Genomic DNA, 27051 nt, shown 5'->3' on the forward strand with positions numbered 1-27051 from the left:
AAGACAGCAGCTTAACCAACTGAGCCACCCAAGCGTCCCCAGAGAGAGAATCCTAAACAAGCTCCATGGCCAGCACGGAGCCTGTCCAGGGCTTAGACTCAGCACCCTGAGATCATGCCTGAGCCAGAATCAAGAGCCGGACACTTAACCAAATGAGCCACCCACATGCCCCTAGTAACTTTCAAAATGAACTGATCACCTTACTTACCTATCTATGAAATATTCAGCAACCAACATTTCCTAAATTACATAGGAATTTTATGGTTTACTATAACAATGATTTGTATACTCAAGTTATCTATACAATTTTTAATCTCAGAAGTAATTGACATGCTTATTCAGTATTTCGTAAAGTCAAATAATTGCAGACAACTGTTAATTTTAGGCCTGATTCAGAAACGTTTTGTTTCTACAAAAATGTATTCATTTGGAAAAGAGTTATCAAATAGTGCTTTAAAATTACAGTGGATCTCACATTCTTACTAATCAGACAACTGAGGATATGAGGAAGTTCCTAATCCTACATATTTATACTAAAATATAAAACCAAACAGTGTCTTTTTTTTTTTTTTGAGCTAAAGGCCCAGACTTTGTTACACAGACTCAGTTGTTGATATTTTCAGTGAGTCGGATTTTATTTTCTTTTTATCTCAGCCTTTCTAATTCTAATTCTAATTCTAAGCATTATAATTGCACATCAAAAGCATATATATAACATTCTACGTGACTGTACTGTAATATTCCATCTTCATCTGTGAGCTGAACACCAGTGATGAGTTCGGTGTCTTCGAAGAGCCACATCATTGAACATATTAAGCACATGACTTCAGTTTAAATCTTGGGGCAGGATGTGTTATTGTGATCCTGTGCTTAATTTATTTAAATTACTTTTAAAGTCAGTGACAAAGAATGAGACAACGTCACATCATTTTTCAAATGTAACTGTGATATGCTGGCCCTGAGTGTGACCTTAGAGGTCATCATATCTGATACCTGCTTTCACCCAGTGAGGAAACAGACTCAGAGAAGCCCATCATCATCTATACACATGTCTGTGAACTTGGCCTCAGTTACTGTCAACAATGTCCTGCCCTGGGGATGCACATATGAAGTAGGCAGGTGTGAGATCAGGGAGTCAGGGAGTCAGGAGCTCCCTACAAGGTGCTAGATTGGACCCACATTTCTAGGGCTCCCATGAGCCACCCTAGAGCCGAACCCCTGCATGAGACCCCAGACTTGACTGCAGACAGGCTTTCAGCTTTCCCTTGCCACCAAGGGCAGAGTCCACATAGCCTTCCAGGGAAGGGGGAGCAGCTCTCATGTTTGTGTGCTAACACCTATTAAGGTGTGTGCTGTCATTGCTGTGTGGTTCTGCTTTTGTTTTGACATTGGAAGGGGCAGCACTCCATTCCTTTTCTGGAAGTTCTACCTGAATTCCAGATGTCCCAAAGTAGATGGTGCTGAGGACCTGAGAGAGGTGGTGGTGGGTACCTGAGCTCATCTATCACCATCTTTTGCGATTTGGGCAGTATTTGTCAATCTAGTTATAAAAAGCAATATATATTCACTGTGGAAAATACAAATAAGAAAAGAAGACAAAAGTAATCCATAACCCCACCACCCAGAGAAAAACCACATAACATTTGAGTTGTATCCTTTCAGCTACCCATAATACGGGTGCCGGGAAGAAAGCACTGCAAATGATTTGATGAAATTCTTTCCAAGTGGAAAGGAATTAAGTGCCTGTCCATGGTGCTGGGAAGATTCCCATACCTACACTGTGCTACAAAGGAAGCGTTTGTAATTATCTTCTTACCGATTGTGAAGTGGTGGCACAGAGAAGTCAAATGATTTGCTCAGGGTCACATTCTAAGTGGTGAACACCAGACAAGGAGGCCAGACTTCTCTGTTCCTAGTTGGGATACTTTGGTATCATCCAACAGAGCCTGTTCAGAAGAAGCCTTTCTAGGCTGCCACTGAGTATTCAGTTACTGTGGCGACTGCGCCATAGAGTCAGGACAGAAACTGAGCCAGAGTTTTGTTTGTGTTCTGGGAGCGGATTGGCTGTTGTGATCTTCCTGAATTCAGAATCCCAGGAACTGAGATGGGTGTGGCCGCTCTGGAAGAGTCGGGCTATGTTTAGAAAGACTATTACTTCTAGAGTAACAAGGACGTTTCTTTTACTGTGGTCCTCGCCTGTCCATAAATGGTTGGCTAAGTTCTTTTGTTTGTTCGGCTCTGGTTTTTTTTTTTTTTTTTTTTAACAGAACTTGATAGCATCAAAAGTAGCAAGATAAATCATTTGTGTAGGGAAAGAATACCCTTTAACACAAGAAGCCTGCATCTCTGGTACCTTATAGAACACACACACCAAACGAAAAAAAATTATTACTGTACACAATCATAAATCATATGCCTGGATGTCATTCATTTCTACCAAAATTTATAGTGTATGAGCATAAAAGCATTTCTAATATGGGCACATTAGTGACATTTTAATTAAGGATATTTGTATTGTTCATTTAAATAGGGTTCTGTTTTTGTTCAGTAGCTTTCCTTTTAGAAGAGAAATGATTCAGAACAAAACCAGAATAAATATGCTCACATTCAGTGTGGCTTAAGACATCAGAATTTTACATCAGGCTGTTACACATTTCTCCCACTCCTGGTGAATGGGAATTTTTCCCAGGAGAATTTCTGCTGCCCTTTGTTCTGCTTCTCAAAATCCTCTCGCTCAGAGTTGTGCGCAGTCTTCCATCCATTTTGTTGTGTTTTGTTGCTAGTAAGAAAAATCAAGAGTCATGTGTCAGCTTCCACTTATTATAGCATCACAAATAGCTTTCGCAGTGGTCTAGTTTCATCACATGGCAGTCCTCCAAGGGTCCAGAACTATTTATAAATTCTGTTGCACTTAGTTACGGAGAGCCAGATGTGAAAGTCATGCATAATATGTATTTATATATCTTCATGAATCTCAATTAGGGACCAGAAATCTTCTTATGTCACATCTGTGTTATTTAAATCTATTTTTTGTTATAACACAGTACTGAAATTGTGCAGTGTTATGAAGATTACTATAAATATTAAGCTGATTAAAATTACATTGTAATCATCTGCTTTGGAAAAATTGCAAATGGCCTAATCGTGGCATGATAAGGGACAGATTAAATAAATCATCATGTAGAATATTACTCAGCCATTAAAAAGACAGAGAAGCAGGTTCGTGGTATATCAAATGACAAGCAAGGATACAAGTGGTATTCTCAGTGAAAACCCATTCATTTTTGATAGACCCAGTAAATGTGCTGTAAAAAAGATTGGGGTAATGTTTAACAAAATATCCATTATCCTTATTTCTCAAGAATAAGATTATGGTGACTTCTATTTTGTTGTTTTGGCTTAATTCCATTTTCTAAAATTTCTACAAAATCATGTGGAAGCTTCAGAAGGAAAAACACATTATTAAAGTAAATCTATGCATTGCTAAAAATACTCAGTAATAGCCATGCTCTTCTCTGATGTTCTCCGAGCTGCATTCCATTGAAGGCATCGGTTGCTGCAGAGAAATGCACAGACCCCTGTACATCATGCATTCATGCCTCCAGCCTCTGCAGACTACTGATGGGTAGTCAGAGTGATGGGGGAGACTGGGCAGAGCCCAGGGTCTGAACTAGGATCTCTCCAGCTTCTGTCTCCCCTTTTCGTTTCTGCTTATCCTTTCCTTTTCCTTCTCCTCTCCACCCTGAACCTTCTGGGCTAAAGTTATCCACACCCTGCCGACAAGAAGGCCAACTGCTCCTGCCATCAGTAGCTAGCTCTCCCCGCTTACTGCAGTGGTTTCCTATTAAGGTTCTAAACCTTCTAGTATGAGGCTATGTTAGCACACAGGTTTCGAACCATGGCACCTGGCAGTTCCATTCTACCTGACAGTATATGAAGTAGAAAGCTTCGTACATGTTATGCAGAGTGGTCCTTTCCTATCTGTTCTTGTGGTAGTTGGAATGCAGGGCTTGGGTCACCAGTGAAAGGAGAAGTCTGGCGCACTTTCCCTGGAAGAGGATTTTTCTATTTCAAAATACAGTTTTGAGTTACCAGAAAACAGTATGGGTTGACTCGTGAATCACTGCATTTAGAATTCTTTACATAATCAACCTAAACCACCCAGAGCCCAGTAGTTTTTAATTTTCAGCTCAGTGAGACTAAAAGGAAACAGTTTGCTTTTGGCTACAGTGATGCTGAAAGAAAATAAAATGTAGCTAGTCCTTCGACATTAAGGGAGATAAAGTGTTTAATAAGTGTCTTCTAGAAGAAGTGACATCTGTATAGAACACCTGCTGTCTTCATTATAACTTTAAATAAGCTGTGTCTCTGGGGTTTCACAGGACCCTTCTTTTGGCACACACTGCTGTGACAAAGATAAGTTTTAAAACCCCAAGTAATTTGCTGTTGTGTAGAGGATGCTTTTTGGTGAGACATTTGGGGGTGCAGAGGGGAGTAAGCCCCTGGCTTAGATAACTCAGGCCCAGCAAGGTCCATTTTGAGCATAATTTTGGCAGATGACAGTTGTCAAGTTATGACATTTCCTAGCCCTTGGTAACCCTAGTGATTCACTAATTATCATGTTAATGTTTTCTATAGAACAGAAACATGTAGGCCATTCTTCTTGATATGGGGGCATAGCTGTTCAGTGGAATTCTGGATTTCTTCATAAGCTTTGAGAAAGGGACTTGAGCTGTGCCTCTGCTGATGGCGTGTTTCTGTTATGTTTTGGTCTTTAATGGTCCTGCCTGTAGGGACAGGGTGGGTGGACGTTAAGGAACTTCAGGGAGAGCCTTTCTCAGAGTGCCTTTTAAAAATCCCCTGCCATTTTGGCAGGTTGCTATCGAACCAAGAATGATTTCCATAAGCAATGGTTGTAAAAAACCATGTGGCCCCAGAAAAATAGTATTTAACCAGCAATGTGGTTCATCTTATTAGCCCGAGGAGAAAATAACTCCCCACCAAATTCTACTCTATTATAGATAAGATTGTTTGAAGCCAAAATCAAAAACATCTGTTTTTTTTTTTTTAGCTGCATGAAACTAACATTTTGTTCCCCAAAGCATCAGCAGTTTGTACAGATGCCATGTACCCTGCATCTCTTAGACCTTGACACCATACAAGAAGGGCATCTTCAGAGTTCATGACCAATTAGAACATCCCTTCCTGTCAATTAACTGGCAGAATAATGAGATCAAATGAATGCTGTCCTTAAAAACACCTAGACTTATATTTTCTAAAAAGCATGCCTTGCTCTTTGCAGTTCCATGAACAGGGAAACAACTACTTAACATTAAAATAACTTAAAAATTGCACCTACAGCAACTAGAAGACAGAGGCATCGTCATTTACTTGGGACCCAGAACTCATGGATCATTCTCCTGAGGAGTGACGTCATCACATCCGCCGTCACTTAAGTGTCACAAAGGTCGGCAGGCAGAACACTTAGGTAGCGAGCATCCTTTCTCATAGTAAAGCGTGTAGAATATCCAAGTTTGGGATTATCTGGGTTTTTGACCCTAAATTTCAGTTAGTGGGTTCCAGCCCATGGCCCACCTAAGGATTATGGTTTTTCCCCTGAAAGTGATGAGTTGTAAAGGCTTTGAACCAAGAGAGGAGCAGAGAAAGTGGGTGGCAACCCCAAGATGAGAGGGTGACCCGTTGGAAAAACTAAGTTGTGTGGGACTACAAGCTGTTTTTCAGGTGGAGCCCCAAGTGGCCAACTGGGTGGGAATTCAGTTGTGAAAGATCCTGTACCCGGTGTTTAAGGCTTTTGTAGGGGACTCTGGGGACAGTGGAAGCCAGGGGGAGTCATCAGTGAGGAAGCAGCAAGAGCAAATACAGATTTGAAGGTCAGTGTTCTGTCCCGCATGTGTAGGGATAGGAGTTCTAGAGGAAGAGATGGAATTTCAGTGAGTCCTAGCATGCCAGAAACCATTGTAAGTGGCCTGCGTGTGTGTATGTACATGTGTGTGCAGGTGCATGTGTTAATCCAGCAACAGCGAAGTGAATATTACTATTTACCCATTTCAGAGGAGACAAAACCAAAGGAAGGCCGACCGAGGTCGCACAACCAGGAAGTGGTAGAGCCACGATGTGAGCCCAGACAGTCTTGGCTGCAGACTCTGTGGACCCAGGCATTGTTATTTACCCTCTCATACTGTGTTGGTGGGGTTATCCTCACCATATTTTAATTAATAATAATTAGTAATACATAAATAACAATTTAGTTAATAGTAACAGTACTAGTATTCCACGAAATGCTTCCAGTACTTCACTAGCTTAGTGAATTCTTTGTAATCATAACCATCCCTATTGGAATGAAATTATAGACATTTTAGAAGCAGAGTTGTGTAAAATATTCATCATAAAGTTTCAGATTACGTTTTCCAAGGAGAGGTCACTGTATGTCTTCTTGGCCCACTTGAAGCTCTCTGTATGGGAACGTGTGTGGCAGATTTCATGGTTGAGTCTTTTCAGGGCCTGCTGTTGGATCCGTGTGACAGTCCAGGGGATATGAAATCCCAGAATGTTCTTTGACCCACAAGTCACAGTCCACTAACTGTAGATGGAATCTTCCAACTCAGTGGAAAGACAGGAGAGGCAGTATTAAGAATAGAAGAGAGTAGACTTTTCGGAAAGATACAGCTCACCAACAGCAAGGAGAACTGAATATATTCCTAACTGCAATGACCTCACTTGGTTTCTGAAAACAGAATAACCATTGTTGTCCCATGTGTTTCTGTAAGCGAATGGTGACCATGGGTGCATCCAAGGACTGTAATTCATGAAAGACCAAACATGCAGTTGACTAGTATTTAAGTAACTAGTGGAGGTGGTTTAGAGATTTTGGTGGTGCTTAGCTGCTCACCCCTTCAAATCACCTTGAGACCTTTTAAAAATTATGAACCAGGACACACAGCTGGTGGGGTTAGAGTGAGGGAGTGTAAGGGAGATGGCAGTGTGGGTCCAGGCACTGTGGTTGCTTTGTAAGCTCCCCCAGTCTTCAGGTGGAGTGATCCTTGAAGACCAAGGTGAGAGGTTCCCACTGATCTCTAGCAGAAGGCAATGGACACTTTTTTTTTTTTTTTAAGTTGGAGGTACAGATAATACCACCCATTTCAATAGTACCTAGATTTCTAAATTCTGCATATATAGTTTGTAGAATGTATGAAAATTCCATACTGTGCCAAATAGGAGCAAGGTAGCTCCCTTCCTCTCCCAAAATGAAGACGAAGACCCCATTTCCTGCCTTTAGAGAACTTGGTCCAGTGGGAAAAAGAGGAAGTGTGTAAGGAGGGAAGAAAGTAATACGGCATCAGCAAGACTAGCTCTTATTTCTGTGAGACCGTCGCTAGGAAAGAGAAGGGAGAGGGCGCCTGGGTGGCTCAGTGGTTTAAAGCCTCTGCCTTCGGCTCAGGTCATGATCCCAGGGTCCTGGGATGGAGCCCCGCATCAGGCTCTCTGCTCAGCAGGGAGCCTGCTTCCCCCCTCTCTCTCTCTTCTGCCTGCCTCTCTGCCTGCTTGTGATCTCTGTCTGTCAAATAAATAAATAAAATCTTTAAGAAAAAAAAAAAAGAGAGAGAAGGGAGAAGGCTGATTGGCAATGTTGAAGGCTATGAAGGGTGGAAGAAAGGGAGGAAAGAAAGGGACGAAAGGTGGTACCTGGTTTCTCAACGTGTCTCCGTGACAAAAAGAACCCCCCCCCAAAAAAAACAAAAACAAACATTAAGCCCATCTTACATCACATGCCAATTCTTATTGGAAATCGTGCAATTAAGAAATTATAAAATAACATGTCTGGTTTTTGTTTATTTTGTTCTCTAAACTTAAATTTTACTGATGAGGAGTGGAATTTTAATGATGATTGCTCATAGTGCGTCCATGTATTATTATTTTGCCTTTTAACATGTTTCTTCTTAGAGGAATGAAATTGTCAGGCTTTTTCATGGTTAGGGAATTTGCAGTTCACGAGATCGCCAATTAGAGACAATTCTAACCTGATGGCTCAGCTGTACCATTTAAAGAGAGCTCGGCTGACACTTCCAGGAAATCTGCAGAACTGTTCATCTGTGGGGCCTGTGGCAGTGATTTGGCCTTAGAAGAATCACACAGAGTTCTTGTTAACATAGTGGTTCCTGGGATTCTAAATCTATAAGGGTATTAGGAATGGCCTGGTCCTAACCACCTGGCAACGTGCACCCTGGGGGATAAGGTTGTTATTGGCTAGAACCTTGTGGCTTATCCATCCTAGAGCCTCGTGGCTTATCCATCCTGGAGCTTGTTCTGGAATCCACATCATTACACTCCCCACTTGGAGCTGTTTCTACCATATCATGTAAGTTCATTTTAAAAAAAAAAATATTATAGCTTTTTAAAAATTTTATTTATTTATTTTTTGGACAGACAGAGATAACAGGTAGGCAGAGAGGCAGGCAGAGAGAGAGAGAGAGGGAAGCAGGCTCCCTGCTGAGCAGAGAGCCCCATGTGGGGCTCGATCCCAGGAACCTGAGATCATGACCTGAGCGGAAGAAGGCAGAGGCTTAATCCACTGAGCCACCCAGGCGCTCCTGCAAGTTCATTTTTAAGCATAATATGCAGTCAGAAAATAAATGGAGTTCTTTGACAGGCAACAGTGCGTATTTTGAGCATTACTAAAGCTTCTCCACTACCTTAGAGGCTTGTCAGTAGGATCCTTTGGTGCCCATTTTGCTTTGCAAGCAATTAGTGATAGCAACTGGAGTAGAGGTGGGAAGATATATCCCTCAGATAAGTTTTAACAGGTTCCAGTGATCAGTGTGGATCTGCTGGCTTTTTCATACATCTTTAGGAACTGCAGTGGATTTTCTGTTCCTTTGTATTTAATAAATATCCTTGTGAAATGATCCAGAACATCCTCCATCTAGATTTTCTTTTTACGTATTTATTATTTTGATGCCATAAATTTTTGGTGGGATTGGTTTTAAGGTATTGCAAGACTTTTAAGACAAGATTAGGGATCAAACTTACCATATTTATTAGTTGTCTGGTTTTATGTTTATAAAACAGAAATCAGTTGTAGTATCGACATCTTGCTATATTCAGAAATAGAGGATCTTTGAACGGGGAGACACCTTAGCAGATTCACTCTTCAGTGATTTCTGGAACACTCCCTGTAGTGCTGGTGAGACGGGCCATCTATATACGCTGTCAGATATAGGAGTCTCTGGAAGGACCTTGTCAAATAAAATACAGAATAATTCACTCTTGTGGACTGGTGCCAAGTTGGTACTTAAGGGGATTAAAGTTAAAATGACTTGATTAACTGACCCTAGCTTCACATTTTATGGTATTTTATGGTAGTTATCAGGTAAAGTTTAGCCAACCAGACAGAACAAGCCTTTGCTTATCAAGAATTTGATTACTATTTTCTTAAGATTGTATTTATTTTTCAAAGAGAGAGAGAGGGAAAAGCACATTTCCCGCTGAGCAGGGAGCCTGATGTTGTGGGGCTCGATCCCAGGTCCCTGGGTTCATGACCTGAGCCAAAGGCATACACTTAACGACTGAGCCACCCAGTAGTCCCTGACTACTATTTTTTTATGAGTAAAGGGAGAAAGGAAAAGAAGTAAGCAGAAGGGGCTTAGAATCTGTCAACCTCACAGTCTTTGACGAAGCCCTTTGCAGCCTTGCTTTCCCGCCTCGACAGGGGCTGGGGCTGGGCTTTGCAGTCACTCAGGCCCCACCCAGTGGGAATCCCAGCTGTCTCCTCTCCACGGACGAGCAGGGTCATTAAGGGATTTATGGGGATTTGGTGGCGAGGGAATTAAGCCATGCTCCAGGCACTGTGGCGGTGGCCCCCTGAGACGGGACGAAGGGCACGTGGCAGCGAAGGCTGTCGCTCTAATGCCTCTTCCTGCCACTTCACTTGCCTTTCTCCTCTCCACTTATCTTAGATCACCTGCCCAAACCTTTTCTTTTGGCATCCGTTTCGATTTCGGAGATTTCTCCCAAAAGGTAATCATGGTAATGAACGCTTAAGCCACTAACATTTAGCCAGCCTCTTAGGTACCGTGCAGAGCAAGTCTATTACATGCATTTTTTTTTTTCCCTGTTAACTATTCGCAAGAACTTCCAAGTTAGGCACAGTTGAGGCTCAGAAATTAAATGTAATAGAGTCAAGGTATGAACGAGACCTATCTGACTTCAGAGCTCTTCATCCCCTGCAGGTCACACGAGGGATGTCCTTCTAGGAGTATTCACTTCTGTCTCTGCCACCATCCCAGATGGCGACGGTTATAAAAACAATAAGAGCTAGTACAGGCTTCCCCCGGGGGCCGCTCGAAGCCCCGTGCGTGTATGGCCTCGTTGGAGGCTCACCACAACTCTGGACAAGCTTAGTCACTAGCCCCATTTTTCAGGTGAGAAAACCAAGGCACAGAGAGGCTAAGTAACTTGTCCGCTTACCCAGGATCACACAGGGTTAAAAGTGGTTTTCCAACTCCAGTTCTTTGTCCCCCAGCTGTCTTTCCCCTCTCGTCTGACCAGCTCTTAAAACTTATTTTACAGTAGGTCTGACAACTCAGAGAAGAGACAGGAGCTCCCTCCTGCCCACTTTAACCATGCTGGCTACCCTTTCCAGCTTCCAGTAATGGGCACACTCTCTCCTGATCCTCGAGCAGTCCTTCCAAAGGAGTGATGTATTGGCTACTTCATCCAGAGGCTACACAGAGCCTAATGCCTAAGCAAGGAAGAACAAACAGCAAATTCATTAACTAGGAATCTATTTACAGTCAATTCCCAAGGCTCATTGTGCAGCCGGTGCCTCCACATCATTTAGAGCTGCTAATAAATGAAAGTCTTTGCATCTTTCCAAGTGTCTTGATATTTACAAGCCTCGTATTTTACCATAGGAAGCAGCCTCAACAAGCATATTCATGTGTTGACAGTTCTAATTAATACAAGTAATTAGTCCTGACAGTGGAACCGTGAAAAGAAGACCCATTCATAAATTTGCTAATTATGTTACTCTGCTCAGAATTTAATCGTGGCCTGGTCTTTCATCATGTCTATATATGGGCAAAAGGCCATCTTACTAAATTCTTCTGACTTCTGCATTTACTTCTGGTAAAGGAATTTTGTTGAGATGAATTTATCATCAGAACTTAATTCTCCAGCTCGGGAAAGAGGTAAACAAGAGGATGGGAAAGCCAGGCAAGGAAGGAGGGAGAGGTCAAGTGCATCCATAGGCTTTCTTACTACCTAAACCTTGTACCTTATTCTGTACTTGTTTTGATGCCTTTTCTGAAAACTCGGTTGGTTTTGTTTAGGCTGTTGGGATGTTTCTGGGACAGAAAATTTGAAGATAATTACTTTGATCCACAGTTGAGCTCTCTTCTGTCTGCTGTAAATGACCTGCATTTTCAAGGAGGTTTGCTCTGGGGCAGGGTTTCTTTAGCACTATTGACCTTTTTGGGCTGGATAATCCCTTGTTGGGATGGCAGGGGGCTGTCCTGTCCATCCTAGAACATTGAGTAGCAAGTGGTCCCCACCCACTGGATTGAGTACACCTGCTCCCCTAGTTTTGACAGCCAAAAACACCTCCAGAGCTTGTCGATGGTCTTCTGGGGGGCACAGTCACCCCTAGTTGAGAATCACTGCAGTAGAGAGAAGCTATAGAAAAGGAATCAGGTAGAACTTGCATTTAGGACACTTGCTTAGAAACAGCTGCTGTGAACTCAAGAAAGCACATTTAGAAGTATCTTAGTGGTATGAAATCCAGACTTGGAATGGTATTTCTTGAATTGCAGTACCTCCTGCTTACCTCTGCACTGTCAAGGTCCCTCTGGCCCTTCTCATTGGAAAATAGAGTGGCGCTCGATAGTAGAGAAGCTGTATCTAAACATACCTTTGCTTCTTGTTGTGAAATATCCTGGGCTCTGAGCATTCATGGATTCCACGTTTCAAGTTTCAACCACGTTTAGGTGACCTTAATGGTTTGGCTTTCCAGCCACAGGTGTTCTTTGTCCCCCTTTCCAGTCCATTAATTCCTTCTCTTGCCTCCCCACTCTGTTTAGACTTCTGGTCCTTTGTTTCAGTTACCTCCTACAAATACTGCCCATGCCTTTGCTGCTCAGTCCTCCTTCGACCTATGTGGAAACAACCACAGGTTCGGATGAACCCAGCCACTAGGCTTCTCAGACCCTCCACTGGGCAGGCCTGTCTGACTGGAGAACGTGACCCAGCAGAGGAGACTGAGCCTATTAGAAATGCACACCAACATCCCAACTGGCCATGACTGCCCTAAGAAAATAGAATCCACCTGTAGGTAAAGACTTCAGTCTCCTATCAAAACTACAAACTTAGCGCACCTGGGTGACTCAGTCTGTCAAATTCTTGGTTTCTGCTCAGATTATGGTCCTGGGGTCAAGCCCTGCATCAGGCTCCATGCTCTGCAGGGAACCTGCTTGAGATTCTTCCCCTCTTCCCACATGCACGTGCTCTCTTTCTCTCTCTCTCTCTGTCTCTCTCAAATAAATCTTAAAAAAAAAATACTAAAAATTTACCTGTACCCATTTCTATACTTAACTCACCCTTTCTGACAGCTGAATATGGAGGTCTCCTTATCACAGACGTCCTGACTTCTCAGGAAAAATCTTTTGTTACTGATTGATCATCCCTTTCTCCCTCTGTCTTCAGCCTGTCAGTCTCTACTGGATCTTTCCTGTCAACACTGAAACACATTCTAGCCTGTCAGGCCTCCTCCCAAAAGGAAGAGGGGCAGTAACACAGCCGCCTTCCACTCACTTGCCTCTTTCTTCCCATTGACACCTCCAGTCACTTGCTTCCCATCTTCACTTCTTCAACTCTGAATTTTGCCACTGCTTCTTCGGTCAGGTTATGGCCACCATTACTCTAATCACCCAGCTCTAGCCAACTTCTCCAGTGACCTCGGTGTTGCCAAGCCTGAGGTCATTTTTCTTCTCCACATTTTCTTATCTTAAAACCCTACCTTTTGCCTCCCTTTCCGCCTGATGCCCACTCCACTGGCTTTCTGGCTGCTGCTCTGGCGTCTTTCCTTGGCGTCCTTGGCAGGTTCATCTCCCTTGACTTGACTATTGAATACCAGTTTTCCTCGTGACTTCATTCTAGATGTTCTTTTTTTTTTTTTTTTTTAAGATTGTTTATTTCTTTATTTATTTGAGAGAGAGAGGTAGAGAGTGCACAGTGGGAGAGGCAGAGGGAGAGAGAACCCCAAACAGACCCAAAACTAAGCATGGAGCCCGATGTGGGGCTCAATCCCAGGACCCCGAAAGTCACAATCAAGAGCTGGGTGCTCGACCGACTGTGCCACCCAGGCACCCCTAGCTGTTCTTTTCTTCTCCCAGGCTTCAGTTTCTGTTTGCATGCCAGCAACGTCCACATTTATCTCCTCAGCCCAGATCTCTTTTTGAGCTTCTGAAATTACATGAACACACTCAAGGCCCTCTCAAATACAGCAGGTACGAAACCAAATTCACAATACCTTTCTACCTCCCTGACTTATTCCTCATCAAGCATTGTCAGGAACCAAGTCCTCTTGGTACTAATTCAAAACATGGCTCACGTTCTTCCAGTTCTTTCCACATGCACTAGTCTGAGCCAGTGCTGTTTGTGCCCAGAAGGTTAAGTGAAGGTAGAGAGGTAAAAGGGAAGGATCATGTAGGGTGTTTTAGGCCAGTGTAAACACTTTAGTTTTTCTCTGAGATGGGACCATGTGAGGGTTTTGAGCAGCAGAGTAACATAATAGAACTTTTTAAAGGATCATTTGGGGGGGCGCCTGGGTGGCTCAGTGGTTAAAGCCTCTGTCTTCAGCTCAGGTCATGATCCCAGGGTCCTGGGATCGAGCCCCACATCGGGCTCTCTTCTCAGTGGGGAGTCTGCTTCCTCCTCTCTCTCTCTCTGTCTGCCTCTCTGCCTACTTGTGATCTCTGTCAAATAAATAAAATCTTTAAAAAAAAAAAAAAAGGATCACTTGGGCTGCTATGTTGACAATGGTCTATAGGATAGTATAGTGGGTTGAGTAGTGACTCCGAAAAGACATCAGAATGGGGCCATATCTGAAGGAAGAGTCTTTGCAGGTGTAATTAAGGTAATGATCTCAATATGGTGGACCCTAAACCCAATGACAGATCAGTCCATTGCATCAGTCCAGGCAGGGGTGGGGGGGGACCACAGCTCCCATCAGAAAGCCGCCCTAGAGGAGATCCAAAGAGGTCAGCTTCTGGGTACATTTTAAAGGTGGTGCAGAAGGATTTTTTGACAGAATAGTTGTGATGGTAAGGAAAGGAGGAGAGAGAGGGGACTGAGGTCTTGGCTGAGAGCAGTGGAAAGTTGGAATTTCCATTAACCTGAATGTGCAGAGAGAATAGATCTATGGGGAAGAAACAAAGTTCAGTCTTGGACCTGAAGAGAATAAGAGGCCTATGAGATCTCCCTGTCGGGATGGTGAGGACGTGGTTTCTATGAGGCCAGATGATAGGTGTGGTCTGAAAATATGTTTGCAAGTTGTCAGCATGGCATAAATGGATTTAAATCCATGAAGCTGGATGGAATCTCCAAGGAAGTGAGTGTAAAGAGAGAAGATGATCGAGCACCAAGTGCCTGGGTCTCCAACATGAAGTTTGAAGAGAAAAGAAGGTACCAGCAAAGGAGAGTGAGAGGAAGGGGCCAAAAACTTGGGGAGAAAATGGAGAAGAAAGGGTAGCTCCTTGGAGATAAGTCCAGGAGGAAGGAGCGCTCAGCTGTGCCAGATGGCCCTTGTAGTCATCGTGGAATGATCGCTGAGAAATGGGCCCTGAATTCAGCAAGGCCAACGTCAGCAATGGCCTTGACAAGAGATCCTTCAGGAAATGAACAGTGGCTGGTGCTATAGATTCTGCTTTTGTCTCTCGTCCCATCAGAGTTAGAACAGGAGTCCTGTGCTTTTTAAAAGCTTGAGTTTCTTAACCCCCACCCCTACCCCTGATAACTAATGAAAAGGAACCTGACAACATACCTAGGCTGCATTGCTACTACTGGATTCCCCAGCCTTAGCTGGTGTTTAATCAAGAAACCCCTCATGTTACTCCTCCTAGAGCTATAGTAAATTGTCCATGTAAGAAGCAGCTTCATCACAAAGCAGTTTTTGCCTTTTACTTGGACCATCTGGTCTTGTGTTTTTCATTGTAAGGTTAATTTGTGAAATTGGTCTTTTCTCTGCCTGTGGTACCTGACTATATACAGAGGGTTTTCCTGGGGGGCTTGTCAGTAACTCCAAAGCAGCACTATCCAAAGAACTTCCTGCATTGATGGACGTGGTCTATCTCTCCAGTGTCCTGTGGTGGTAGCCACTAGCTACATGTGCTGAGCTCTGGGAATGGACAGTAGTTAGCTCCCCCTTATCTTTGAGGGGTATTTTCCAAGGCCCCCCCAAGTGGGTATGTGGAACCTCAGATACTACTGAACCCTGCATATACGTTTTTTCCTATACATACATACCATTTCCTATACATACATACATACATACATATGATGAAGTTTAATTTAGAAATTCGGCTCAGTAAGAGATGAACAACAAGAGTAAAATAGAATGATTGTGACAATAGACTGTAATAAGAAGCTAAGTGAATGTGGTCTCTCTCTCTCTCTCAAAACACCTTGTATTCACACTTCCTGTGATGATATGATCTGAAAAGATGACTACAGGATGAGGTGAAGTGTGGGAAATGACATAGCCTGGGCTGCTCTTGACCTCGTGATGATAAGATGGTTCACAGGAGAAAGCAAAACCATGGGCAAGCGGGGACTACTGTAGTCAGTACAACAGAGAAACTGAATTTTTAGTTTCCTTCATTTGAATCCATTTAAGTCAATAGCCATGTGTGGCTTGTGGCCATTGGACTAGTGTAGATCTAGAACACAGTTTCTCAAAGTATGTTCTGGGAACCTGTTAGAAATACACATTCTGGGATGCCACCCCAGGCCTGCTGAACCAGAAACGGGGCGGGGGTGGGGGGAGACCTGGCAGTCTGGTTCAGCAAGCTCCACAGGTGAGCCTGATACCCACTCAGCAGAATGCCCCATCCCCAGAGTTCCTGAATTAGCAGGACTGGGATGGGGATTTGAGAATTTGCTTTGCTAACAAGTTCCCAGATGACACTCTGAAGCTGTCTGGAAATCACCTTCAGAAGGTGGTATAGAAGATGGATCAGTTCTTTACAAGGCCCCCAGTTCCCCAGGTATGAATCCCATGAATGCCACATAACTAATATTTGAAGTCAGGACATCCCAAATGTACCCTCTGCACTCCCTGAAAATCTTTCTGTGTTCCCATGAGCTAGTAACAAAGACTTCCTGGATCATAGAAGGGCTCCTAAGTACTTGTTGAATTAATAAAGAGATTTATATCCTTAGCCTGGGTAAAGTGTCTAGAGTTAAGATCTCTTACCCTGCCTGTTGCTTTCTGTATGTGATCACTTTTTGGCATTCATGATAATCTGTTAGTATATTTCCGTTTTTGTGTTCCATAATTCTGCAACTTGTTTTAGGAGAAGCCATTGTCAGCGTAATTTTTTTACTCTGTATTTTGATAAATATAGTTGCTAGAATGCTAAGAAAGCACTTTTTGGTAAGCATCATATGCCCCCTACAAGAGGGCTCATTTGGAAATGTGTCATTTTTGCTGTCCCTTCGACAGGGTAGAAGTAGATAGGTCTTAATCATCATTCAGTGCTTCGGGCCCAGGAATGGTAACTGTCCTGCATGCAAAGGATTGTTCTGTCCAGTGAGGAGAAAACAGTAGCCTGTTCGTGGGTGACAGAAATCTCTCCTTGGTGATATCATCTATAAGGCTGTGACCCTCCTTTGCTAGTCCTGTTTCCCCATGAGCATCTTGTAATCAGGTTTACTTGTTTCATAGGAGGATGAAGCACTCTCTCTTCTGCTCTTATATAATTTAGTTCTTCCAGTGGATATTTATTCATATGTAATGCTAAGTGCTGTGTGGCTTACAGAGATGCCCGAGACCTGGGCCTGCCTGCAGAGAACTTACAGTACTAGCAGTGAGCTAGAGAAATAGCTTCAGAATTATATAAATGATAGGAACAGAGAGGGAGAAGCAACCAGTGAGAGACATAGATTAGAAGATTCACTGCAAGAAACTGGCTTATGCAGTCATGGGCACTGAGCAGGGAAGCCTGAAACCTATAGGGCATGTGTGCAGGGCGGGCCGGCAGAAGCCGCCATCCACATGTGGAATTTCTTCTTTTTCAAGAAAACCTCAGCTCTGGTTTTAGGGCCTTTCTGGATTAGGCTTACCCAGATTATCTAGAATAATCTCCTTTAAAGTCCACTGATAATGGACTTTAATCATATCTATTTAATACCTTCACAACACACCCCAGTTAGGGTTTGATTGAGTAACTGCGACTGCAGCTGAGCCCAAATGACTCATTTAAAAAAGCCCATCACACTTAGAGACCGGGGAGTGTTTAAGGATCCTTTCTTGGAAGTGTGGCATTTGTTCCAGTCCTTAAAGAAGTGGAGATTCTAGGATGTAGGGATAAAGGAAGTAGGCATTCCAGAGAGTACCACTACTAAATATTAATAGAAATGAATAGGGGTACCTGGGTGGCTCACATAAGCATGTGACTCTTGATTTTGGCTCAGGTCATAATCTTAGGGTCATGAGATCGAGCCCCATATCGGGCTCCACACCCAGCGTGGAGCCTGCTTGAGATTCTTGCTCTCTCTCCCCCTCTGCCCTTCCCCACCCCTGCACTCCCTCCCTTTCTCTCTCTCTCTCTCTCTCTCTCTCTCAAAAAAGAAAATTAAAATGAATAATAAAAGATACCAGGACAGGAATGTACTATTGGTGTTGGCACACTGGCTAGTAGATGCACTGCAGCCTTTCTCTGAACCTGATCTCTGTTTGCTCATCTAAAAAAGTGGGTCGAATGCTCATCATGACTGTCCCCTAGGATGGGATGAGATGATATTAGAGGGTACATTTTGGAATCAGTAAACACTACGAATGCTAAGGCATTTTATAGAGATGGTGGTGGTGGCAGTATTTGCATGCGAAGTTTGGTTAAAAAAAAAAAAGAGGCTGGGCAGGTAAAGCAGTCTGATTATTGTGGGCTTTGCCTAAAATTTGCATCTTTAATTTGGGGGGAAGAAAGGTATTCTCTAAAGTCCAAATGGACTGAAAGGAAATAGAACCCTCTGTGTATACGTAGCCATGCCCTGTTGTCTAAAAGACACGGTTGCCATTAGCTCTGGGCCTAGGACGACTCAACTTTTTTTTTTTTTTCCTTACAGAGGCAGACCTCTGTTTTTGACACGATATTGGGGATGAAGGAGGGTCATTTATTATAAACTTATTGAATACTTTGCCTAAATAGGGGAAAAGAATTAAACCATTTCCAAAGACTTTGTTCCAAGTTTCTTAGGTAATGGCTGATTGAGCCAGCTGATGCAGTCACTAGAGAGAACTCCAGAAAGGGACGCTCCAGGGAGTGCAGTTTGACACGCTCCTTTTTTTCCTCCTTTTTCCAGAGCTGTGCTTGACAAACCAAGCTAATTTTGCCAAGCGAGCCCCCCCCCGAATATTGTTCAAGCCATATGCATTTTGAAGGAAATTTAATCCATATGTTCCTGAGTCACTTACGCCTAAGTCATTAAAATGTTATTTTGTAAATGTGATTTCATGTTTGAAGTCGTAGTAAAGTATTTTTAGGAGATTTTTCCTTCTTCGGAACGCTGTTTTTCTTGGTTTGTTTTCTTGTTTTATTTAAACACACCGCACATCGTCGTAACACCCACCCTGTGGTTAGACACAAAGGGCGTCTTGAAGCCAGAAGGAGCGTCTAGTCTAACACGGTTAGACTAGGAGTCCGTTTTCTCATCATACAAGTTGATCAGTGTTATCATTTACCCTTCAGTGTTTTCTGTTGTGTTCTGGGCTGCTTTCTACCTGGTCATAGCCCACCCCAACCCTCTCCCGTGCTGCTCCCCGAATGGGTGCCCATGAAAGAGAAAAGGGAAAAGAAAAGAAAAGAAAAAGGAAAATAATAGAACCAGACTGCCTCCTAGGATCTGTTTCTCAGCTGTGCCACGTGAGCCTTTCTTCCCAAAACAGAGTTCATATCCCCTTTTACCTACTGGCACTGCCAGCTGGGAGGACTTAGGTGTTTCATAAAATGTCTGCAGAAGAGAAAAGTAAAATGGAATTTAGGAGCAGCCTATGGCTTTTCATTCTTAGGACAGATAAATGGTGGTGCCTGCTTTGGACTAAAGCTGATTGAAAAATGGTTTCATGTCTTTTTCCCAAAATAAGTTTCCTTCCTTCCTTCCTTCCTTCCTTCCTTTCTTTCTTTTTAAAACTTCTGCTTCTTTGGAGTCCCATGGTATGGACCGAGATTTGTCTGTGCGTGAAGCATCCTGTTTTATGTGTGTCTGTCCATCGGGAATATCTTAGCTTGCAGAGGGCACCGGAGAGGCCTTACTTTTCAGGGTCTGGTAGGGACGTGTCCGTCCTGATCCCCAGCCCTTCACAGGCAGCAGGTGCAGCGTCTGACATTGTAAGAGACATTTACCACCCAGAGGTCCCCAAAGTTCAGGGGTTAAAACTTTGACTTCTTGGCAATCTGAGCTTGTGAAATACGTTCCCATCTTGTTTGTTTGTTTGTTTTTAATTCAGTCCTCGAAACTGCCCCGAAGGCTGTGGTTTCTGGGTTTGGGTCAGTTGTTTTTCCATAAGAAAATTGAGGTTCAGAGAAGTTACTTTCTTAGATCTTTCCCACTAGGAGGGCAGCTGTTGGTGTATGCTTCTGACCTCACTCGACTGTAAGCTCGGTGAGAGGAGTGATGTCCTGGCCGTCGTGTGGGGATGTTGGAGGACCTTTGTGGGCTTTTATTTTTGGAAGTCTGACCTTATAGCATTTCACATGTACTACAACATATGACTGTGTGACTTTTTTTAATCCAAAAGTGAATCTTCATCTTTTGTCAAGGCTCTAGGATCTGGTGACCTATTGAACATGGTGGAAAGCTAGGGGAGAGAGCCCTTCCTTATGAAAGAAAGAAATACAAAGGGACTCAGGGAGGAGGGGAGAGGCTAGGATTATCTAAAGAGCCATCCTTTTCTTCCTTAGACCTTGATTCCACCCTAGAAAAGAGGATCCCCACTTCTGTTGATGGATAGTGGGAGTATTCGTTCCTCACCAAACTTCTTTGGAGGCCTCCGGAGTGCACTTGAACTAAACTCAAAAACCTGCAAAGCGGTTGATGGGATGAGTTTCTGGGTCAAGGCAGAAATAGTGGAACTTGCCCTCCAACCCTGAAAATTCTTTGGGATTCCATCATTCGGCAAATACTCATTGGCCACCTGCACTAGCAACACCACAGTGACCAGGACAGACTCATCCAGAGCTCTGTCCCTCCACACTGGATCAAACTCTTGTTCCTCAGGGTACCTTTTTTGAAGTATATTTGACATGTCTTACTTTTTTATTGCTCATTTTTTTGGTTGGATTGTATGTACATGCCCAAATGACCTTGTGTATTCCTGAGTCCTTCTGTTAGAAGTTAGAATGGGGAAGGAAGCCTATAACATAAAAATGGGGCATATAAAAGTTCAGTTTCTCCACTGCTAAATTAGTTTCTGTATTTCTTTTCAAATCTCTTGGTAGACCTGACCTACAGGAGAAGAAGATGGAGTACCCTTCTTGAGTTCGTACTGTGCCCTCTGACACTGCCCTTCCTCATCCAATTCCTTTCTGGGCTCTCCGCAGAGACCCTTTTCATTTTTAGTACTTCTTTTTTGCATGCATGTATGATTCTTAAGTGACCTTTTCCTAAACTCATTGAGGGCATTTAATATGGACAGGAATCCCAAAGCATATTCTCACCAGAGAAAGAACAAGGTTTGCCTGCCATCAATTTAAGGATATGATTACTCAAAGTTTTGAAATGTTTTCTTGCATTGAAGATGTTGGTGACCAAGAAGTGGGTACCTGAGGGGAGGCGTCTGGCCTCCTTGTCAAGGAAGTTGGGAAGGTGGTATTTTCATATTCCCTTTTCTACTCTGCTTCCTCATATGCTTTGCTATTTACCCAAAAGTTTCCCCATTGGAAGATTTGTATTTATTTATTTAGAGTAAAGCTCCATGGCCTTGGGTATCTTTCCCAAAGCAATTCCAAGATGTCACTTCTCCTACTGACTCTTTCTTCCCTGCCTAGTCTCCTTCAGCAAGAACTTTTCTAATATTTTATATTCGAGTTTTCTTGTTAGAAAAGATGATAAATTAGGCCATGAGGAAACAAGCCTGAAAGTTCCAGAAATTGTCATTCTTGAAAATGCCAGGTCTTTTCGTGATTGTCATCACTATTGTCTTAAGGAGTGAAAACCAAATGAGAAGGATGTGGAGCTGCTGTTTCATTCATGGACACACTTGCCACTGATTGTATCCCCCTCCAGAATTTCTGTGAGTCTTAGAACAGCTCTAAGGTCAATAGATCCTTTGGTCCTCAGATCATAATCCTGACCGTTGACCCTTCTAGCTGCTCCCTCTGGAGAGTCCCCTTTTTGTTCAGGTATGAGATTCGCCGCTGGGCATGCGCTGGACTCGAGGGTTGGCAGGGTCTGTGGCGGGGCTCCCTCACAGCCTTGCCACACTCTGGCATCTGTACCCAGTATCCGAGGCCTCGACAAGTGACCAGAGTCAAAGATTCCTTTTCCGCGGCACAGGGAGTAACAGTTCGAATGCATAGTTAGGAATCTGACCATCGTGAATGCCCAGCACTCAAAAGTTCTAAACATACTTTGCTGTCAAACACGGGTCTGAAGTTCGGGTTGAAATGAGCTGCGCCGTTGGCTCGCTCTTGAACCAGGTGGGAGGAGCAGTCGGTTGAGGAACAGGGAGCCCTTTGATGGGAGGCTCATTGCCCACCAGCTGCATGTCTGAGTATTTGTGGCCTGACATCAAAGAGAAGCCACTGCTCTAACAGGTTCAGTTTATGTGTTATGTGAGCAAGCCTGGCAAGGCCTTATGGCCGGCTGGGCCATCAGAATGACCCCTGCTGCTGGAAACCTGATCGTAGCACATACTGCTTGAGCGCTCACTCGGAGGCATGTCTGCCGTTGCTAAGAACGAGGAGGGCGAGGTTCTAGTTTCCGAATTGTTGCAGGGACCTGAGGGACCTGGGAAAATTGTCTGAGGTTTTGTGAACTCCGTTTCAGGATCTGTAAGACAAGGGGGTGTCTAGGTGGCCTTGTTAGCTTTAGAAATTCTTTGTACGTCTCATATCGATTTTCATGCACTTTAGGTCCCATGGATGTGAACATATGCACTCATTTAAACATTATAGCCATATTCATCTCGGGCTTAAATGGTCTCGTCAAGAGAAGAAACTATACCTTATTCGTCCTTAATCCACAGTGTCCATCACTGTGAGGGAGTCCTGTCACATGATACGCCTTCAGTCCTTCCTCTGTACCTGACACCTGGCAGGCACACAACAGAATGTCAGGTGAGTTTTCTCACTAGCCAAAGATTATCAGACGAGGTGGCTCCTCACTCACTAGAACTGAAATTTGAGAGCATGTTTCCTACCACCAAATTTTACTTGACTTAACACTTGACTCACAGGGTCTTCTCAGCATAAGTCTCCCAAGGGGCAGGTCTGTGGGCCCTGTTCTGGAACTTGAACGTGCTTCAGCCGAATCAAGGCCTGACCTCACAGGGTTGTGTGATTGTTGACTTTTTTGAGTCCCAGAAATCCAGGTGGTGACTTCCGTCCCATCTCTTGTTTGTTAATGAAGATGTTCTGAAGAGAAATCTGGCCATTTAATTCTTCCAGTTGGTTGAAAAATAAATAGGAGTTTACCCCAGGCGTGATTTGCATGTGTGACTCTTTAGTGACAGGTTCCCTCACAGAGGGCAGGGAGGTGGTGACCAGCCAGGGCCAAGCACGTTGTCCTATAATTAGAGCTCGCTCCTGTAAGGTCCCTGTCCTCACACGTAGCTGACCTGGTGCCCCCTTTGCCATTTGTAGGCCGTGTATCTCTTCTAGGCTGTGCTCCCGTGGCACAGATGAGGCCTGGGTCCACACAGGGACTGGCCGCAGTGCCTGCTGCCCTCAGCTCATTCAGTGCTGTGACCCCGTGAGCGTGTGGGGAGAATCGGGTCTCCTGATGGTGGTAAGGAAATTGTGTTTTTAAAGCTGCCAGCGTATTACTTCCCTTTAGTCAGCAGTTCCATTTCTAACGTGGGAGCTTTCAGACCTGAGCTCTTGTGGGGTCTCCTAAGAATTAACATGGCGCCGGGAGGATAAGGGAGCATAAAGAGAAACTCTGACTGTGTCACACACCTGTAGAGGAGATGCCCTTGAGGACCTCACTCAGGAACAGTTTGCTTGCCTTCCTCAGAGTGGTCATCCCCTCGTGGAAGGGCCCTTCCTCCTGTAGTGAGCCAGTTCTCAATTTTCCTCACGCTTTCTCATATCCTCCTGGAGCTCTCAGAAGCCAGGGCAGTCCCACCCAGATAACAGAAACTGCTGGATAGTCTCTCTCTCTATTTCTCTTTCTCTTTATTAAAGAGTTTACTTACTTATTTAAGAGAGAGAGAGAAAGAGAGAGAGCATGAGCATTATCAGGGGGAGGGGCAGAAGGAGAGGGAGAGGGACAAACAGAATCCCTGCTGAGTGGAGAGCCCAACATGGGGCTCCATCCCAGGACCCTGAGATCATGACATTGAGCTGAAGGCAGACACTTAACCAACCAAGCTCTTGATGAGAGGGGGTGGTTTGGTGCAGAACAGAAAGTCTGCTTGGATGCAAAGACACTGTCCAATGTTGTATAGTGCAGAAGGGCATGGAAATGGGTATATTTATTTCTACACAAACAGGGAACCCTTGAAAATCTGTTGGGCTTGGAATTTTCGATGCTGATCTAAACAGTCTCCTCCTTAGGTATTGCCTTTTACTGGCACATTAAAAGTTATGATGCTTATAGAAACTACATATGATTTAGAGAATAGCTGAAAAGAGATCATACACATAAGCCAAGTTCCGCCATGCTGACAGGAAGCGACAGCGAACAGGTCCCCCTGGGGGCTCTGCTGAGTGCATCTGGCTGCAGGAATAAGCTGACTGAAGCCGGGGTGCTGTGCTCCATCTCTAGGTCTGAGCAATGGAGAAAATACAAGAGCAGTCACACTAGTGGGCTCAGTTTAAAATAGTCAACCTTTCTGTCTCCACTGGCACGGCCGACCTGACTGGTTACGAGTCTCGATATTTTGTTTGGAGACTAAATGCAGTGTGGATTGGAACAACGATGAAACCTCCCAAGTCTTTGGCAGGAGGGATGCTGTGAAGGTGTGACAGGAGTGTCCCTTCAGAGCCAGCCCAAACACAGCTTCCAAGCCGGGCCCCAGGGGGCAGCCTGTACCCACCGCTCATCCTGGGTCTCAGACATTAAAACCGTCCCCCCCCGCCACCCGCCACCCTCCACCCAGAAACACCATTCAACAAGAGAAACAAGGACGCCAAGTCACTGACTTCCTGACTCCAGCCAGTGTGGCAAGTAGCAGCAGCAAGGGAGCACCATGTCCTCAGACAGCGACTATTAGGAATTACTAAAATGTGTGAGCCTGACCCCACCCACCCCACCCCAGCCTCCCTGCCCCACCGCTGTCTCCCATTCTTTGATCATGGCTTCCTCACTGATGCAGAATGTGCTCAGGCTGAGTGCCACCTCCACAGAAGCTCTTCTAGAATATTCTTCTCCCTGAAAGGAAGTGAAAAGAAACCAGTCTGAAGTCATAGATCAGGTTATTGTCTCACTTTCGGGGGAAGGAGAGAAAGGAGGATCAGGAACAGTCACCTGGGACCTAGGTGTTGCTTGTTACAGGAACCACAGCTCTGGAACTCCAAGCAGCCAGCTGAGGTGCGTCTGGAGCAAGGACTTCCGGCCTGGGGCAGGCAGGCCCTGGCAATAAGCCTCATTGACCCCAGTGCTGTTCTTGTCCTTTTGTTTCCACTTGGCTTTTGCGTATATAGAACTTGCAGCTCCATTCAGCCCCTACCCTCCGCTGTTGCCCTTGAAAGAGCCATTATCTTCTTCTAAGGGGCCCCAAACCAACAGAGCGAAAGGCCTTACATTTGGTACAAGACTCGGGTTCCTACAAACTGGACTTGGAAAACAAGCCACTGCTCTTCTCAGGCTCCTGTCCTTGGGGAAAGGGCACTTTTGTGGTCATTTGGGTCTGAGCCTTTGTTTTCACAATGAGGCACTGAGGCCTAGTGAGGCGAAGGGACCATGAGGAGAACTTGTGTCTCCGGTTTCTCAGTTTGGACTTCTGTCCGCCCTTCAGCTTGGGCCCCCTCCGTTTCAGTTTGCATTTAGTAGAGTCTCGCCTGTAGGACTGCCTCCTCTTTTTCTCTGTAAACATTCGTATGAAGTGTATTTGCTTTGCTTTTCAGCCTTGCCTGCCCTCCGTGGGTCCAGAATAGCCAGCTGGAATTCATAAGAATATTGTGTCTTCAGATGTTTATAATCCAAAAGAATCCCTTATGGTTTTGTTTCTGTTGTTGTTGTTTTTTGTTTTTAAATAATAAAACTACTTGGATGTTGGTATTTTATGTTGGAAAGGCGAGCCAAGTTCACAGTGCAGCAATTACAATGCAATGCATTATGTATAATTTGTAGCGCGCCCCGGGAGCGATGGTAAACCGTGAAATGCCGTCCCCGCCCCACAGCATAATTAGCAGGATCAAACGCTGTGCAGGGAGAAGCACAATAGTTGTCGGCCGAGGTCAATAAAAGTAAGGAAAAGTTCTGATAAAAGCAGTACACCCCAAATTAGATAAAGAGCAGCCCCTATATCAGGCTGCAGATATGTCACAAGCCTTCCCCGCTAATTGAAGAAACCTTTTGAGGTTTAACAGCTCATAAATTTGCACTGGGAATGCCCCATTGTTCTGAGGTTATAAGTCTTGTCTTTGAAATTTAACAGTTGTACTTTTTTATATTGCATTCCTCCAAGAGTACCATTGTAAACATGAAGGGTTTGCATTTTAACATAAATTTGAACAATGTGGTTTTAAAAGGGTTCACCACATCAAAGGGAGGCTGTTTGGGCATGTTTTATAAAATTTTTTTTTTCTATAGTATTTAAAGCTACAAATGACTCATAGAAGTATGTTCCGTTTATATCAGTCCATTATATTAGTCCATTTTTATCAGTCATGTCAGTGTCCTCATCAGGGCTTTTTACTGTCATTTTTTCTAACGTAAGAGTGTCTGAAAACATGTCTCAGTCTTTTGCCAAGTCAATTGCCCTTAATCTACTATCTTCAGACCCATAGAAACAATTCTGGAAATGTGGTTCTACTTGGCCTAAATTGCAATGAATTCTATGCCTTTTCATGGTCGTCTTTTTTTTTTTTTTTTTCTTAACTCAAAATATCCAGTGTATCAACTTGCAATTTCTTCCTTCTTCATGTACCAATTATGGCCCCTCCCATGCCCTCATAGCCTCCTATTTAAAAAAACAAAAAACACAAAACACCCATTTTTTGCTGAGCCGCTGATTGAAGTGAAGAAAGTTCCATGTTACAGGGAGAGCTGTGGGTGCTGGTTTCCAGAGCAGCCTGGCGGTGTACAGAGAACACTGAGCTTAGATCCAACCCCTGGATTGGATCTAACCAACCCCAGCCACATTATTTGCTGGCTCTGAGACCTCAGGAATCACACACCTCCTAGAGTCACAGTTTGGCCATTTATAAAATGAGGACATCTACCCGTCCCTCCCTCTCTCTCATTCACACGTCCGTTCGTTCATTTATTCACTCCTAGAGGGAGAACGTGAACATAGCCCCTCACTCCTCTTACCCTGCAGAGCTCACAGCCCAGTGAGGACACACTTTACCAAAATAATGAGTCTTGTCAAATTACTAATGGTGGCCTCATGAGCTTCAAAGGAAGGGGACAAGCTCCAGGCAGAGCTGAGGG

At 44.1% G+C, this 27051-nt stretch overlaps 1 protein-coding gene and 1 long non-coding RNA gene across 7 annotated transcripts in view; one reads left to right on the forward strand and one right to left on the reverse strand.

The window, feature by feature from the left end:
- Positions 1 to 25651, reverse strand: LOC116597385. 2 transcript variants are annotated; one of them, XR_004288582.1, is made up of 4 exons: positions 24929 to 25651; positions 24762 to 24825; positions 9049 to 9254; positions 1 to 2779 (listed from the first exon to the last, which is right to left on the reverse strand). It is a non-coding gene; the product is annotated as an uncharacterized LOC116597385 (long non-coding RNA). The 2 variants fall into 2 exon arrangements; XR_004288581.1 differs by lacking the exon at positions 1 to 2779 and having other exon boundaries at positions 8893 to 9254.
- Positions 1 to 27051, forward strand: part of RHBDD1 (rhomboid domain containing 1) — a 123649-nt gene that overhangs the window by 80744 nt on the left and 15854 nt on the right. The window contains exon 7 of one of the 5 annotated variants that reach the window (XM_032355010.1): positions 18595 to 21850. The exons of 3 other annotated variants lie outside the window; for them this stretch is intronic. In XM_032355010.1, the coding sequence (XP_032210901.1) occupies positions 18595 to 18671 (77 nt within the window). In that variant the 3' untranslated portion in view covers positions 18672 to 21850. Of the gene's footprint in view, positions 1 to 18480; positions 18575 to 18594; positions 21851 to 27051 lie in introns of those variants that run through there. One more of the 5 variants, XM_032355012.1, reaches the window with a different exon arrangement.

The sequence above is a fragment of the Mustela erminea genome, chromosome 8, assembly GCF_009829155.1.
Source record: "Mustela erminea isolate mMusErm1 chromosome 8, mMusErm1.Pri, whole genome shotgun sequence".
Taxonomy (NCBI): Eukaryota; Metazoa; Chordata; class Mammalia; order Carnivora; family Mustelidae; genus Mustela; species Mustela erminea.